The sequence below is a fragment of the Triturus cristatus genome, chromosome 10, assembly GCF_964204655.1.
Source record: "Triturus cristatus chromosome 10, aTriCri1.1, whole genome shotgun sequence".
NCBI lineage: Eukaryota > Metazoa > Chordata > Amphibia > Caudata > Salamandridae > Triturus > Triturus cristatus.
The window spans coordinates 1,120,816,061-1,120,833,195 of NC_140593.1; the positions used below are offsets into that span (position 1 = coordinate 1,120,816,061).

Consider the following 17,135-nt stretch of genomic DNA (forward strand, 5'->3'; position numbering starts at 1 on the left):
TGGATTTTTAAAGTTTTTAGTAAAAACTATTGCCTAAAAGACTAAAGCGCCAACCACGGACATCTAGTTGCATGAGCCCGGATCAAGGTCGAAAAATATGGCTGACTGTGATGGAGCACGGTTTGGATACAAGAAGTAGATAGGGTACGGTCAGAACTTACCTTCGGAATGTAAAGAACTTCTGAGAAAAAGTGTCTGAGAAGGTACAGTGCAGTGCGGAAGGCTCCAGAGGTGTCCGAGGAGGGATCGTCATCATCGGATGGCCTTGGGTCAGAGTCGTAGTGAAGTTTCCTACTTTCTGACTTAATCATTGAAAAGGAAGTCGAAAATCTCCAGTGGGACAAGGCAGAGGACTGTATCTGAAGACAATTTCACCAAGTGGTATAGCCCTTTGGCGAAGGACTGCTGAAAAGGATTTGCTGCAGCTGAGATGAATGTAGCAGGAGAAGCTGCAAAGTCAATCCGACCGGCGATGCACCTCAGGCAGATAGGCGAGAAGGTTGGTCCCAGTCTCCATCTGGCTCTCAGAGCAGGTTTTACCCAAAAAGTTTCTAAGCCCCCACTTTTAGATTTTGGCTATCTGGGCACCTTTAGCAGCACGTCCAAGGGTCCAGCACAGAAGCTGCACCACTTGGAGGGTCAGGACTCACTCAGGATGGGTCCAGATGCAGGTTCAATATGGAGGAGGCCTTTTGTGGGCCGGTGGCTCTGAAGAGGAGGCCAGCATACTAGCCCTTGTGTGTCACTTTGGATGTCTTTGGACAGTTGAAGATCCAGGGAAGAAATCCAGGTAGGTCAGCAGTCTTGTAGAGAAGCAGTCTAGCAGAGTGAAAAATCTTCCAGCAGCACAGCAATCCTTCATCCTGGTAGAGTATCCAGAAGTGAACTGTACTGAAGAGTTGGCATCTGAGGCCCTACTTTTATACCCTGGTGCCCTAGTTCTGGAAGGTGGGAGAAGCTTCTAGATAGTGGATTTGAAGTGCATTGAATTTCCTGCCTTTCTTGCTCTGGCTCCAAGCAGGCTACAGTAACAATGTAGGGTTGTTGGGTCCTTTGTGTGAAGGCAGAGCACAGGTTATTCAGTTGTAAGTGGGGCTGTGCTCAACTCTGCCCCCAATCCTGCAAGCAGATGGCCCATTGAGGAGCACCTAATCCCTCTATTGTGTGAATGTCTGGGAGGAATTCACAAATTCTAACTGTGGGTTACACCCAGTCATGTGACCCAGGCCAAGCTACAAGCATAAGTGGCATTTTTACAATTATGATCAAAACCTGACTTTACCATTAATTAGGGTTTGCCACCACAATTTCAAAAACACCAAACATGACATACAAGCTCCCAACTGGAAATATTACAGCTTTTTAAATGTAATAAGGAATCCTCAATGTTATCCTATAGGAGGCGTAGGCCTCACAGAAGTGAAAAATGAATGTTGGAGTTTTTCACTGCCAGGACATGTAAAACTTAAAAGTACATGTCCAACCTTTTAATTACATAGCACCCTGCCCCATGGGCTACCTAGGACCTCCCTTAGAGGTGACTTATGTAATAAGAGGGGAGTTTAAGACTTAGCAAGGGGGTTTAAATGCCAAGTCAGGTTAGCAGTTTAAAATTGCATTCAGACTGCAATAGCAGTACTGGGGCATGTTTTAAAGGGCTATGCAAGTGGTTGGCACAATAATTGCTTTAGGCCCACTGGTAGCATTTAATTTACAGGCCCTGGGTATATGGCATACCACTCTACAAGGGACTTACAAGTAAATTAAATATATGCCAATTATGTCGTAGCCAATTAAACCAAGTTTAGAGGAGACAGCACAAGCACTTTAGCACTGGTTGGCAATAGTAAAGTGCACAGAGTCCTAACACCAACAAAAACAAATTCACAAAAAGTGTAGGGAAAAAGGCAAAATGTTTGGTGGTAACCCTGCAGAGATAGCTGGATTCAACAATCATAACCAGAATAGTTTATTATATTTTTGCATCAGACAAGTCGGAAACATTAGCTGGAGGGTAATACAGCACCTTGAACTATTACTTGCAATTGGTGATCTTACCTTTCAGATTTGCATGTATGCACTCACATGCTTGTTTTGATATAGAAAGTTCTGCTGGCACCTGCATCAGATAATAGGTGTTTGGGACTTATTTGTATAGTATTCTCTTGAGGGATACTGTTTCTTGTTTGATTTTGCTACCATGTTTCTGGTTCTCCATTGCTGTTGGTTGTGCCGCTGGTTATTCCATGACAAAGATGGTATTATTGTATAGTGATCAGCGATCAATGCATATTTAATGTATTACCTAGTCATGATTACAATGGCATTAAGAACTCTGTAGTAAGTGGGAATATTGTATAGCCTAGATGCCTCGATGAAACAAACATATATTGGCTGTATGAGAATAATATGGAAGAAAGTAAATCAGTGACATATGTGCATCTACTATTTGACTTTGATTAGGTACACTACTAGGGTGGCATTTGGTGTTCATGATAATCAGAGTTAATGTAAGGATTAGGGTTAGAGTTAAGAATAGTGTTGAAGCATTTGAGGTAATGGTGTAAGTTGAGGTGACTGGTCTGTTTAGTGTAATGTTTAAGGAGTTAATGAGCTAGTAATTCAAGTTGAAAATTTCAATGTGAGAGTTGGTCGATGTAGTGGAAGTCAATGTAGTGAGATATGTCCTGAGAAGCATTTTACTTCCTTCTTCCTTGTTGTAAGTTTTACACTACATTTGTGCACTTCATCCCAATGTCCATAGTAAAGATTGCATTTGTGTGGTGGGTAGGGCGAGAGCTGAGCTTACCTTATCTAGCTTTCCTTTCACCACTGTCAGTTGTTCATCTGTAAAGCTCATTCCAGTAAGGTCCGACAAGTAATTCAGCAGAGTTGCATTGTCTAGGCAGGCATCAAACTCTTGGGAGGTGTAGTATGTTGGGAGGAATACATCCTTCACGTTGTCTGCTGTGATCTTTTTGTCCTTAGGACACTCTACTGAAAATATGCCGGGGAGATATGGTGTTGGATTACTTTCAAAAGAGTAACCATACGTAAAGTGGTTTTTCAGTATGCAATATTTTCACAATTTTTGACACAGTACACCCACAGAACCTTTTGAACAATATGAATGTAGATATATAATAGAAAATTTAACATTCGGTCTGGAGAAATCAGAGGTGCCTTGGGAAAGAATAAAATCTGTGACCAATTTGTTTCACAGTCCTCTTGAAGAGTAGGCACGAAAGTTCCAGATTTTACTAGTCACTCTGTTAGTCGGTACCTGATCTACATGTTAAGGTTCTAATTCCTTATGGGCCAACCTAACCTTTCATGCTTCTGAGGTTAATAAAGGAATACCACTGATTTGTGTAACAATGACCCCATCAATCAAGTATCAAGAAACAATTCACTTTGTGTTGTATGTCATATAATTGGTCAATTCGATTAGAGTAAACTTTGCCTATTCACTTATGGAGGAATTCAGTGATGGAAGATTGAAGCAAGCAAATAAACACTCTCATTGATGTATACCTAAATATTTTGGTGGTCATTAAACTATGCAACAATTGTCAACTTCCTGTTCTCCCAAAGCAATATTCATCTAGCACTTGCCATCAAACATCACATTATTTCATGTCAGTCTCCTAGACAGTAGTATAGGGACTCTATGGAGCACATCAACCCTACACAGTCTCCACCGAAACAGAAATCCATGAAGGGAAAACCATTCGCCCTCTGTTACATAAAGTATTCAAATGCTGCAAAAAGAAACTTGGCAACAATAAAAACTCTTGTGCAAATCTTAAATCATCTCAGGCCGACAAGCAAAAAGAAAATCACTCCAGCTGCTGCAGAAATGATGCAAAACAAGCCATCAATCAAAACAAAGAACTTTTCAAAGCTGCCTTGACTGTGCACGAACCCAATGATAGATTCCTCCACCCATTCCCCAGAAAAACCTAGAGCGATCAACCAAGATTAGCAAAATTATTTGCACCTTTGCAAGACTGTCCAGCTTGCCACTATTCCTTCCAATCCACCTTGAAAACTCCCTGAATAAAACAGCTTCAGTCTGAAAACCATTGAAATCATGCCCAGTGTTCTGACCGCTAACAGAAACTCCCTACATTCTCCCCACGTCTAAAGCCATATCCATTGAGAACCTCTCATCCCTACTATTCATAATCAACACCTGCTTAGCTGCAGAATCGTTACCCTCTGCCATAAAAACAAATCCACCAAATACTGCTATATCTCTAAATAGCCTCAATTTAACAAAGCTGATCTAACTGTGTCATTTAGAGGCTGGAAGATTCAGAATCTACTTCAGCCAACCTCATGTCTCCCTGTTCTTTCTGACATTAGAGCCTCTGCTGGCTCTCCAATTGGAAAACCTTAACCTGACGGACAGTCCGCAGGCTAGACTGACAGAACACAGTGGCATTCACCCTCGCGAGTGTGTGGCATGGTGGACCACACCAGAGAAAACTTACAATCACTCCCAGGTGCAGGGAGAACAATTTCATACACCTCAGGGCCATTGATTTTTTTATATTACACAGACTCCTGTTTGAGTAAAATTAAAAGGAATGCTGAGCAGGTGGAAATAACACCACACCCACTCAACATTAAGCCCTGTCTTCAGTGTATCTGGAGCAACAGCAGACTCACTACATACATAAACATTTCTTAGGGGCAGACAGGGATCTCTAAATATGGTGGGTGATCACCTGCCGGGGGAGTGAAGGCCGTAGACTCTGGTGATCTAACTGGCTGGTGGATCACTAGCCAAAGGTTAAATGAGGCTCTGAGAAACTATTGCTGCATGGTTCACCTTCTCTTCCTTGGCACAATAAATGGAAGAGCAGCAGTTACCCAAGTCCAGGCTCATGTATACAAACACATCTTTTTACGTGAACACAAATCTGGCTTTAGACCTCAATGCAACACAGAGACTGCCCCTATCCAAGGGGTAATGTGCTTGGCAGTTTGACTCCCTGTCCACTTGTCCTGCTCGCCCTATCAGTGACCTTTGGCCTGGTTGCCCAAGGTATTTTCATCCCTCTCAAAAGGTATGGGAATAAGCCTTTAACTGGCTCTTCCCATTTCACATTTTGCATAAATGTATACATTAAGATTCCTTACATCCCTCCAAAAAAACATCTCTATGTTGGTGTCCCATGCTCATTTCTATCAGTCATCATGTCCAACTCACAGAGACACTGGGTGTCCTGCAACAAAAGTAATAATTTGTTCCAGACAAGTGCATGGGAAGCACACATTTATACCTAAAGATGTCTTTTGAGAAATAGCATCCCCTAAGTAAAAACATGCCCAAGTTTCAAGAGATGATGGTCACCCTTTGCTGTCCTCAAAGTAAACTCAATAAAACAGAATGTGTCCTTTCCACAGTGGTAGCTTCAATCTACAGATACAATCATGGCTTGGTAACATGCAGCTGGAGGTTTTTTCATCTTATCTCATCACCTGAGAAACAACCAACATCTTGCACATTTGTGTCCCAATGCAACTGAAAAACACCCATTGTTAAAGTGTTAAACCCCTAGGTTTTAGATGGATCTCCTATGGCTGTTGAAGCCTTTTTAGACACATTTCACAGCTCAGGCTGTAGTACTCTTAAATATGATGTTTGCTGAGCATTACTCTACCTAAGATGGATAGGCGTAATCTCACTTGCCATCCTATCCCAGTCCTTAGGCGATCCTGCCTATGAGAAAAGTCCATTTAGTGTTCCTTTACAAGAAGGGATTGTGTCTTTCTTCAAATAGTGATGCTAGTTTAAAAATAATTAAAGGAAGGCACCTACAAATTCCACATTAAAAAGCCCTTGTAATGTATCTTAAGTGTCCAATTATGTTAGAGAGAAAACTACATCTTGGGAGGGGCCATCTGTTACATCCACACCCCTGACTTGATGTTGAAATGTGTGATTCACATGAAACAACAGGAGGTGCCCGACAACCTCAAGAAAAATTGGTCAGTCAGTATTCTAAACAACAGAGGTTTGCTGTAAGACGGGTGTATCGTCAGTTGAATACTATTACATGGATGAATGAAAGGATATTTATTAAGCACCGAGATACGTCAAAAAGAAATGTCCTGGTGCTGCTAGGCAAAATGATGTGACATCGCTAAGCGGAGGCTATTAGATTGTGACATTAAACAGGGTGGTCTTCAATTGTTTTCTGAAGCTACTATGATTTGGCGGGGCACAGAGAAACACCATAACTAAAAGAGAGCAGCCTCCAAACCTGGTTTATTTCCATTTCCTGTATTTCACATTTATATATAAGATACATGAAAAAGGGCTGAGTGTTTTTGTAGATCCCACAGAGCGTATTTACAACCAAAGTGCAAACATACGTATCGTAGAAGCTGGTTTTGCTTTATAAAAAGTCATAAAAAACTGCAGCTGGGAATTCTATATCTGATGTATGAAAGCTACGAAATGGATATTGTGATCACCAGTGTTGTTGTCAGAGTTTCAACCCAGTCATGATTTTGAGGTACAGTGAGCATTAGGTTGACAAAAAGAGGTTGGAAATCACGAAATCCAGCATGGTAACTGATTTGGCAGAAAACTAGTAAATAAAGGTATGTCACGGAGGCACAACAAATTCTGTTACCCTAGTTGAAGACAACCACTCAAGGTCAACTTGTCCTGATGATGACCCCAAAATCATGACCGGGTCGAAACATCATCAACAACACACTTGACATTATAATAATACATATCTTGTATATATAACTGATACGTAATTGTACTGAATTGACAATACAAACATCATTACAGCAAGCCTCTTGCTATCTGGCCTTTTCCTGTTTTTGCTTTCCACTTAATATACAGTCAGTGCTAAACAACGTGCAGAGGCAGATTTCCCCCTTTCCCTCCTCCTTTGGGCATAATCTTCGTTCTTCCACACCAACTATAGACTCCACTTTAAAACACACATTGTAAAAAGCATTAAACCTCATTGTTTTAAGTCACTCTACTATTTAAGGTCCAGTTGTACCTACAAGATTCAGATTTTCAGGCCAAAGGTCGTGCCATAGTACTACTGCAGTGTTTAGTGGATCGCATTTACCACTGTGGAAGTGAGCAGCAAAAGCTAAATTTATGTGGAAGGGTTTCTTGTTCTAAAATGCGAAAACCGGGATGGCAAGGAGTCTTACATTTGAGAATTCATTTCACCAAGCTTCTTGTAAACTCCATCAGGGCCTGGGTGCTCCTCAGTGTGCACATTCCCACAAAAGTCAAGTAGCAACCCTTCTCAGATCCACAAGCTGCTGGGATCCACCTAGGTGGCATCATAGAACTTCTGAAACTCTCTCTGCTGTCCATGTCTTTTCGTTTCAGTTCCTCAAGAAGAGTAACTCTTGCATTTTCTCTGTGTTTGATTCCACAAAACAGCACTTTATATACAAGAGGACATTTTGAAGTTGATTGAAAACATGCTTTAGGAGATCTCAGAGTTTAATTTCAAAATAATGATATGATGTACCCAGAAACGTCCATAAAATCATCACAACATACATAATAACAAACCATTCATATTTCATAATATTATTTAAATATTCAATCACAATCTAAAACAATTTCATTGTATGCAAAAAAAGCTTTTGCAAATTGATTAAAGTCTCTATTTCTCACAACAGCAGCCATAAAATCAGTGCAGCATACATAATATCAAATCCTTTATCTACCAGAAAAATCAGTTAACCCGTACTGTAGTTTTGTGCAAAGTTGCAAGTACAAATTATGGAAGGTCCCTGTCTCCCATCACAAGATCCATCTACGACATAACATTAGAGAACCTGAAACTGAAGTGAAAACCCTAGATTTTTGATCGTTTGCTTACTTGTGTGAGGGGCCCAGTTTATGTAACACCCCAGCATGTATAATATAATCTGAGCATGAGTCCACAAGAATTTCCTGACACTTTTATGCTTCAAATGCCTTCTATCAGAGTCTCAGAATTTGTTTTCCACCTAATGTATATGGGAGACAGAACAAAAGGAAGCAATCACATTGCCTGTACACAGGCAACATGGTACTAAGTGTTCCCTAATATTTTTCCACCAAATGTCATAGATATAGACATTGCATTTGATACACTATCAGTTTTATTTACAGGGAAACCCAGCAGAGTATTCACAATTTTATTTTGCATTGTCTACAAGATATCATCAAGAATGTATTCCTAGATTTGTGCTCCATAGCAGAGCTTTTGCCTATAGTTTTGCCTGATAAACTCTTAGGGCTGAAGTGATCTGGGAACCTTACATGTACCTATGCAATCATAGGCTTCAGTGGCAGTGAAGAAATAGTAGGATTAATGCTGAAAGAGCCAGGCCTTTAAGGCCTTCCTGAATTGTAGCAGATCAATGGGTTTTTTCAGTTCAAGATGAAGGGAGTTCCAAAGATGAGAAGTGGTGGTAATGAAGCTCCTTCTGCCCCATTGTGACTTTTTGAATCTGGGCACCACCAAGTCATAGGCGGAAGTAGAGCTTTCTGTTATCTTTCACATTCCTTAACTGTAATGTTGTTTTGGTGTCGCTGTTCATGTACTATATGATGTTTTCTCAGAGGAAGGACTCGCTGCTTGTGCTATGGTTACCATGTCTGGTAATGCCTCAGAGGACCTCTTTACCTCTTAAGTCTCGGATTGCTTTAGACTTTGTAGGTGCTTTGCACATCTTATATTTAGACTGTGGCCTCCGTCCACATTCCAGCTGCTGCAGGTGCATTTTCACCCCCAAAAGCCAGAGGTGTGGTGGGTCATTCAACCCTGATCAATACATTGGAAAGAACTAGCAAACTGTTGCCCTCATACAATCCTTGTCAAAACCTGATCTGTCTCTTTTTATACCCTTTTTGTTCATTTGTATTCATTTATGTAGTTATGATCTTTCATCCAGAGCCAACCTAAAGCCTTTCAGATACTCTGGAGCAGCAGCGGCGGGGCATGACAGGGAGCAGCAGGGGGGAAGCCGATGGACGACGGCATAGGTATTTTTCATTTATTTAATTATACCTTTTCAAGTTTCTGTCGGCTTCCCCCCCTGCTGCGCCCTGCACAGCCCCACCGCCTCACCACACTTACCTGAGCTGGCCGCTGCTGCTCTTGAGTGCCATGCAGTAAATTAGAAAATAGATGTGTGGCATACAGTGTGCTAGCCACAAGCATCTAGTGAGCTTTACTACTGTCAGATTAATATAGTCAGGGGATGCAGTTGAAGAGCCTTAGGTTTTTGTCTTCTCCCTTGAGCCGGGGACCGCTGTAATGGAGCTGTAATGAGCATCAGCTTGAATGAAAATTCTCACCATCTGTTTCTTTAGAATTAGCTGCAAAAGCTGCATAGTCCTTAATTGTAGCACCTACAGATTCAGTTCCCCAAAATGAGATGGACTGTAGTATTGACATCGCATTCCCTTTGACCTCCAATGACATCAGAGGCGTTGATACCAAGGGTGGCTATGGCAAAGTTAGAAAACAATTGTATTGAAGGTCTGGGATCCATCAGGACACTAAACATAGGTTAAGAGACACAACCATCCAGCTGCTAAAGCTAGCGAAAGCTGATGGCATGCTTGCAAACCCTATAAAGACCCATGGTCTGCTTGCATTTAATGGACATTATGAAATATTGTTTATCCTCTAAAAGGTATCTGCTATTGTGTGCTAAAAGGGTACATTGAGATGTTCTATAATGTTATTCATATGTATGCTGCCTTCAATGAATCCTGTAATTCTCTAGACATCTTAAGGTCCTTTGAAAACAAATTAGAATATTCCCATAGACTATATGTGACAGTTATACACAACCCCGTCATTGCGAAGACAGTTTTGTACTTTCGTGAAAAAGTTCCACCTCAGGATCATTCATCTCAGGTCACACTTACCAGTACTGCTTCCAGGGATGTTTAGAGGCGCAAGGCCCTGTATAATTGCGGCCACCTGATCGTTTGATAAGTCTGAACTCTCTGCTGCATTTTTTAACCAAGGAATCAAGGTTGCCTAAAAATCAAGAGACAAGGAAACTCAAAGGTTGATGGTTGATGGTCGTTAGCTGATACAACATTAATTTGCTTTATTCATTATATGATCTCATCACATATTTTAGGGTTCGACCATTTCTTGCAACCCAGAAGATTGTTACTTTTCTTCCACACTCAAACAATATCTGCAGAATGTGTTGGTCAAATAATTTAAAAACGTAGGTCCCTGATTCACAACGGTAAGCTTACACTTTTGTGTACGTTTACATTTTGTTTGGTATTCACAAACTACAAGTTTACAAGTTACTGCAGACATGTCTGTCTTTTTCCTTGGAAAAATTACACCTCCTTTAGCAGACTCTTGATTGTCTTGCATTTCTGCCCTTACCTCTGATCAGGGAATTATCACTTGCAATTTTCACAATAAAACACAAATGAAGGCAACAAAAAAAGTGTGGTAGAGTAGTTAGAAAACATTTTTATTTGCTGAAAATGCTGTAGCTAGTAATAAACTTGCAACAAGGGGAGTGCATTCAAATTTGTGTTGAATCTCGAAAGACGCCTGACAGTGGCCTGTGGTGGGATCAATCACTTATTATGGGGGCTTATTTTATATCATCAGACTTTGAGCCAGAGAAAGAGAGATAAAGGTAGAAAAGGGAAAAAGAAGGAAGAAGAGAAAGATTGAAAAGCTTTGACACTAAAGAAAAAGATCCTTCAAGACTGCGACAAAGAGATAGGAAGTGCAGAGTGATGGAAGAAAGAGGCATGTGGTGGAATCAAGGCTAGATATACACTTTTTATTTTTACAAATGAATCATTGCAAATAATTAACCTGCCCCAAACCATTTATACATCAATAAGCATATATGTTTTGTGCTTGGAAAATAAAGCTGGAACTGTCAATTCTGCATTTAAATCCAGCCTAATTTTCTCAAAATAGTACAATTTAGCTAAGCATTACCAAATTAATTGACAATGGATAAAGAAACATTTAAGAAAACAAATATTTAATCTCTAACACCTCTTTAGATTTTATTTAAACTAATTAAAGCACAACATAAATGGCCACTTCTAGTTAGCACATGATATTATTTGTAAATCTACAATGAGCACTGTACACTAACTAAACCTTGATCATTTTATAAACCGTGTTATGTTTTCAGACATTTAATGGGGCCAAGCAGTTGCTGTGAATAACACATTTTTTAATGTATTTAATTATAGGCTCTTCATAGTTTGTTGGTACTGGAAGTGATAATTGTAAATTTATGAACTGATAATCACCATTTCAAAGCTATCATCTAGCAAACTTGTTAATTGCTATTGATAATACACTTTTAAGTGACTCCACTTCCCTTTCTGTTATTGCACATTCAAGTATGGTTGTTTTAGAGATTAAAATTCAAATTCAAGAAAAACTTATCACTGTGTTGTTTTGGACATGCAAAATTACTGAAAACAATGAGCGCTGACTTTGTGTTAATTGTTTGTAGTTACATTTATTACCCAAAACAGTAATTTCAGGAAACGTATCAGTGTATCTGTATTCTTTCTTTTAAACTCATCAGGTTAAATTATTATTCTGTTACATATATAATGCCTCACTAGTGATCTAAATCATAAAACATTACCCCCTCATAGGACTTCATCGTCCCAGTCCTACCATAGTGAGGTCGGCTCACCCCCACAGACAGACATTTTACACGCTAGTCTATCTTCTCTATCTTTACCCTCAATGGATCCCCCCTTCCTTCTCTAGACCTGTTTTGTCTCCTGTCAGAGACAGGTAAGATACCCAGATTGTGTGCATAATTTATTTAAAATATTTTAAATGGTGTACTGTTTTTTTATGAATGAACTCCCCGTCCACGTACAAGGCTGGGGCGGGGAGAGTACTATGCAAAAAGCATCATGCTTTTATACCGTGCTCCGCAAGTTACAGTGTTTCCCGTCAATGTGCAAGCCTGGGGCGGGGAGCGTTGGTATTCGGTCTGTGAGTGGGCTGTTCAGGAAACGAATACCAGTGGTTCGCTGGTCTGGGTGCGCCTTTTTTCTGGAAAAGGCTGTACAATGGATTTCTTAGCAGCAAGGTCTTTTGAGGTACAAGACTTTGTTGCTAGGAAACCGGTATAATTAGGAAGCAGTGCTGTTAGAACTGTGTACTTCCTGGTGTTTGTGTACCTCGGCTGCACCTTGATGGAGGCATCCCAGGAAACATCTCATGTAAGAGAAAGTAAGGCTACACAAAAGAGGAACAATTTTGAGATATTGGAACACGATGATGCTTTACAATTATCTAAATCTGACCTTCAACATATGACTGATCAGGCTGTGGATGAGAATCTCAATGATCCTCAAGTCAAGCACCAGAAATGTGACCTGGAAAATGACCAGGATGGTTCCTTTAAAGGGAAGTATATACAGGGGAAGGCATTTTGGTGCATATTAATTCATGTCCAGGATGTGCTGGGATTTACAACATAAGCTGCTGATGAACAAGGTTTTTATGCTCAGTACAGTACATCGTTTGGTGGATGATCTTCCTTTACATGACGTTAAAAGCAAATTCTTCTTAAAGAGTATAAGGATATTGACAAGCAAAGTGTCCTAAGATTTCTGAACAAAAGATATCTTATAGAACATTTTGAAGGACAGATTCCACAGATCCAAAGGTGAGCTCTATTTTAGCCTCCTTGGCATCTTCTTCCTCTTTGTCATCTGAAGTATCCACTCTGTCAGATGTTGTAGACAAAAGGTCGAATCTGCCTTAAAGCAGTCCTATGGCGCATCACAGTTTGGTCTGTGAGCTATTTCTTATGGTGCTTATGCATCCCACGTTTTGTTGAAAGAAATTGTTCGACTGTCTTCAGGAGAAGGATGATCTCACACCAATCCTAGCACAGATGGAAATTCTGTCTCAGCTCCTTTCTGATGTGACATTCGATAATTTGTGGGCAGCTGGTACAGCAGTGGTGGGACGCAGAACCCTATGAATAAAACCATAGAAACTGAAGGCACATCAACATTTCTGGTTCAAAAACTCCCATTCTCAGGTGCCAAACTCTTCGGGAAGACTTAAATGAGATGGTGTAGAGATCAGTGGTTGAAAAGAAAATGTTAAAGCCCTTCAAGTTCTTTGAATGGAAAAAGTATTTTTTTTCAGAAGCAGAATTTCAAAGCTCAACAGAGTTCCAGTTGTCCCTTTAGTGGTCGGGCTCGAGGTAGGGGTTTGGCAACAAAACCCGACCACAGAGACAATCTACTCAGGAATCAGCCCAGAAATGACTATGGGTGAGAGAGAGACTTCAATTTTTCAAGCATGAATGGTAACTGCTTTTCACAGACCAGTGGGTTCTGTCCATTATCCATCAGGGTTATCAAATTCCTTTTCTTCATCCTCCTCCAAGTGATGCGTTCAGTCCTACACCGTTATCAAGGGACAGGGTGAAAGCAGATGCCATGTGGCAGGACTCGAAAAATTACTCTTAAGGAAACAGTAGTTCAAGTGCCTCCTCATCAAGAAAAGAAAGGTTTTTATTAAATTCTTTTTTACTTCGAAAGCCAGATAGATCTTTTTGTCTGGTTCTGAACCTAAAATCCCTAAACAAATATGTCAAGGAGGAACCATTTTCCATGATCATTCTTCAATCTATCATCCTGCTGACGTAGCAAGATAACTTTTTGGTGACATTGGATCCAGAGGATGCAGACTTCCATATTCCAGTACACCAAATGTGTCAACAATTCCTGAGGTTTGTGGTCTGGGAACAACATTTTTAGTTTCAAGTCCTTCAGTTTGTCAACAGCTTGAAGGACCTTTACTAAGGTATTGGCCCCAGGGGTAGCTATATTGCAACTTAAAGGTATTTCCATCTTTCCATACTTGAATGATTGGTTAATTTCCGCTCCTCTCTCCATCAGGCTCAAGCAGCGGTGACATCAATCACCAGTCTCCTCCAACAGATGGGTTTCAAGTTGAACCTCCAGAAGTCTCACCTGAAGCCGTTTCAACAGATTCAGTTTATAGGAGGAAATGTTTTTTTTCTTTCCATAGGACAGAATCAAGATATTTCAGTCGGCCCTGCAATCTCTGTTGTCTCAGGTGGAAGTCCATACCAGGTTCTGATTGAGAATACAGGGCATGTGTCAGCAACAACTGCAGTAGTCCTGTGGCTTGTCTACACCTCAAGCTATTAGCAAATTACTTTTTGAGTCACTAGAATCCAATGATCAAATCTTAGTCCCTGTGTCTTCTGTAATTGTCCAAGAAATGCAATGGAGGCTGCATATGCCCAACTTGGAGAATGGTATTCTGTTTTAGATCCCCTTGCCTGTACAACTAACAATGGATGCCAGCTTGTGGGGTTGGGGAGAAACCCTGAGGGAGTTGGAATGCAAATGATAAAGGTCCCAGAAGGACAGGGTTCATTCCTTCAATTGGAGAGAACTACCAGCAGTATGCAAAGTAGTCCAAATTTTGTATTCCCAGCTGAATGGCAGTAATCTGGAAGTTCAAACAGACAATCAGGTATCAAGACATCATCTGAATTGACAGGAGGTAGAAAGAATCCTCATTTAAATAACTTGGTGAATCAGATTTGTGTTTGAACAGAGGAAAATCAGTGTACACTCAGGGGGTGTTGAATTTCCATGCAGACAGTCTGAGCCACAACCTTCCTTTATCAGTGGGGTACCTTTATTGCTCAGTCACTGTTTCTTCAGATGTGCCAAATATTCAGGAACCCTTGGATAGGTGTGTTTGCCATTGTTACCAGAAGTAAATTGGCAGCACATGGGGATAGTGGATTCCCTGTCAGTTCCTTGGGTCCGGGGGCTCTAGTATGCCTTGTAATCTTCAGAAGATTCAGGAGGATTGGATATCAATGATTTTAATAGCTTTTTCTGTTCTGACCACTGCGTCAATGGTTTGCACTTCTGTTGAGTCTTTCCAAAGGCAGGTTTGTCAGACTTCCAACCTGCCCCCTTCTCCCCAGTTCCCTCTTTTGCCATTGGCACAATTTCAGAATCTAAAACTGATGGCCTGGAACATGAAAGATTAGTCTTGAAGTATATAGGGTTCTCTTCCCAGGTGGCAGAAGATATTCAACTGTCTAGGAAAAGAATCTACACTTTCTTCACACAAAAAGAGCTGGGAGGGCTTTGGATCCAGTGTTGGTGGATCCTTTTCAGATTCTTGAGTTTTAAGAGAGTGTTTCCTCAAGAATCTGTCTCCATCAACACTAGCAGCCCAGTGGGCGGCTCTTAGAGCTATTAGAGGTTCTATTAGAAACGATAACTCCATTAGCTTTTTCGATTACTGAAGAGGTTTTGTGTGTGTAAACCAGTCACACATCCCATACTTCCCACATGGGATGCGACTACAGTCCTAAGAGGTTTACAGCTTCCTCCTTTCGAATCTTTAGAAGAGCCAGATATTGTTTTGGGAGTCAGCAAAAACTTATTTTTTGATGACAATAACATCAGTCAGACGCCCAGATGAACTTTGGTCCCTGGTGGTCTCACATCCATATTTGCAGATTCTTCCAGGTAAACTGGTGCTTAGACCTGATCCAAGATTTACTCCAAAAGTGAAATAAAAATTTAATTTGCAACAGGAGATAATTCTGCCAGTTTTTTAAAAAGGAGATGATGAACTTCCTTCTTTATAGGATGTCAACTGATCCTTATTGATTTACTTACAACACACAAAGGAGTTCAGCTTGTCCAACTAAATATTTCTTTGTTTTGGTAGGTTAAATAATGATAATAAGGTTACTCCTGCTACTCGAAGCAGATGGGTGCATCAGGCCATTTGCCAAGCTTACAAATCTCTTGATGAGGTCCCCCCTTCCAGCGTTCAAGGTTGCTCACCAAGATCAGTTTCCACCTCTTGGACAGAAGCAGGTGGGGTTCCTATTCAGGAGATATGTAGAGCAGCCATGTGGGCATTCCATCACATATTTGTTGATCACTATCGACTGGATAAGTTCTACCCTGGAAATGTTTGGTTCTGTTGTAGTTAAGGCAGCAATGACATGATTGTTGTGATTAATAAAAGATACATAAGCATATCAGAAACAGTGTAAAATGTTGTCTTATTCCCTCACTCTACTAGGACTGGCACAAGGTGGTCTTATGATGGGGTAATGAGATCATTACTTACCGGTAAACTTCCTAACCCCTATTACGGTCCTTCTCTTCCCAGTCAGGGTACCTCCCTCCCTTCCACTCAGTTTAACAACTCTCTTGACTTGGTACTTAAGGCCTGGAGGAGGCAGGAAGGAGCCTTTATGGGGACAGATAGAGAAAAGGGACTAGCATGTAAAAGGCCTGTCTCACTATGTTAGAACTGGAAGAAGAAGGACCTTAATCGGGGTAATGATCTTTAGCGGTAAGTAATGATCTTATTTTCAATCACTAGGTATGACATCCTCATGAAAATCCAGGAGTAAGTTAGATGTAATACAACCCTACTCACAGAAATAAATTTGTGAATCATACCTCCGATTTTGTTCTTTTAGTTTCTAATGATTTTGTGTTCCTTTTTTGGGCATGATTACCTCTATGAGGCTATTTGCATACTGGATGCAATTCCTGTTTGCAGGATTCCAAAGTGATATTTGTTATTTGCCCATGTGAAAATTGTGGACCATGTCAAGTTTCCCCACTCTAAGCCATCCAAATTGTGATTTCACGCTATTTGCCACCATGATACTCACCAGATGGCTAAATATCACCCAACATGGAATCTCGGTTTAGGCACAAAGAGGAGTTAGTGCAAAAACTGATCTTCATCATAGCTGTAATCAGGGTCCTTGTGTGTTTGTTTCTGATACAGCCAAGATATGATGGCTGATGTATATTACTGTTAGACTAAAATGAATGTGACTATGTCCAAAATGTCTTAATCTGTTAAACCCTTGGTTGTAAAACACTGCTCTTAATATGCATATCCATGTCTGTACAATCAAACTAATATTATTATATTATCATAATATAAGAGGGTATTTTGATAGCTTTAGCAGTACATGTTTGTGCCAGCTTCTATTGGCAAATTATATTATTTGCCTATAAAGAAAATCTGAAATCAAGACTTTTGTCAGTGTTT

General features: G+C 40.5%; 1 protein-coding gene across 2 annotated transcripts in view; it reads right to left on the minus strand.

The window, feature by feature from the left end:
- Positions 1-17,135, minus strand: part of MSLN (mesothelin) — a 177,082-nt gene that overhangs the window by 28,452 nt on the left and 131,495 nt on the right. Inside the window, exons 26-27 of one of the 2 annotated variants that reach the window (XM_085629354.1) lie at positions 9,929-10,043; positions 2,810-2,994 (exon numbers count right to left, since the gene is read on the minus strand). In XM_085629354.1, the coding sequence (XP_085485480.1) occupies positions 2,810-2,994; positions 9,929-10,043 (300 nt within the window). Of the gene's footprint in view, positions 1-2,809; positions 2,998-9,928; positions 10,044-17,135 lie in introns of both variants that reach the window. The other variant, XM_085629353.1, reaches the window with a different exon arrangement.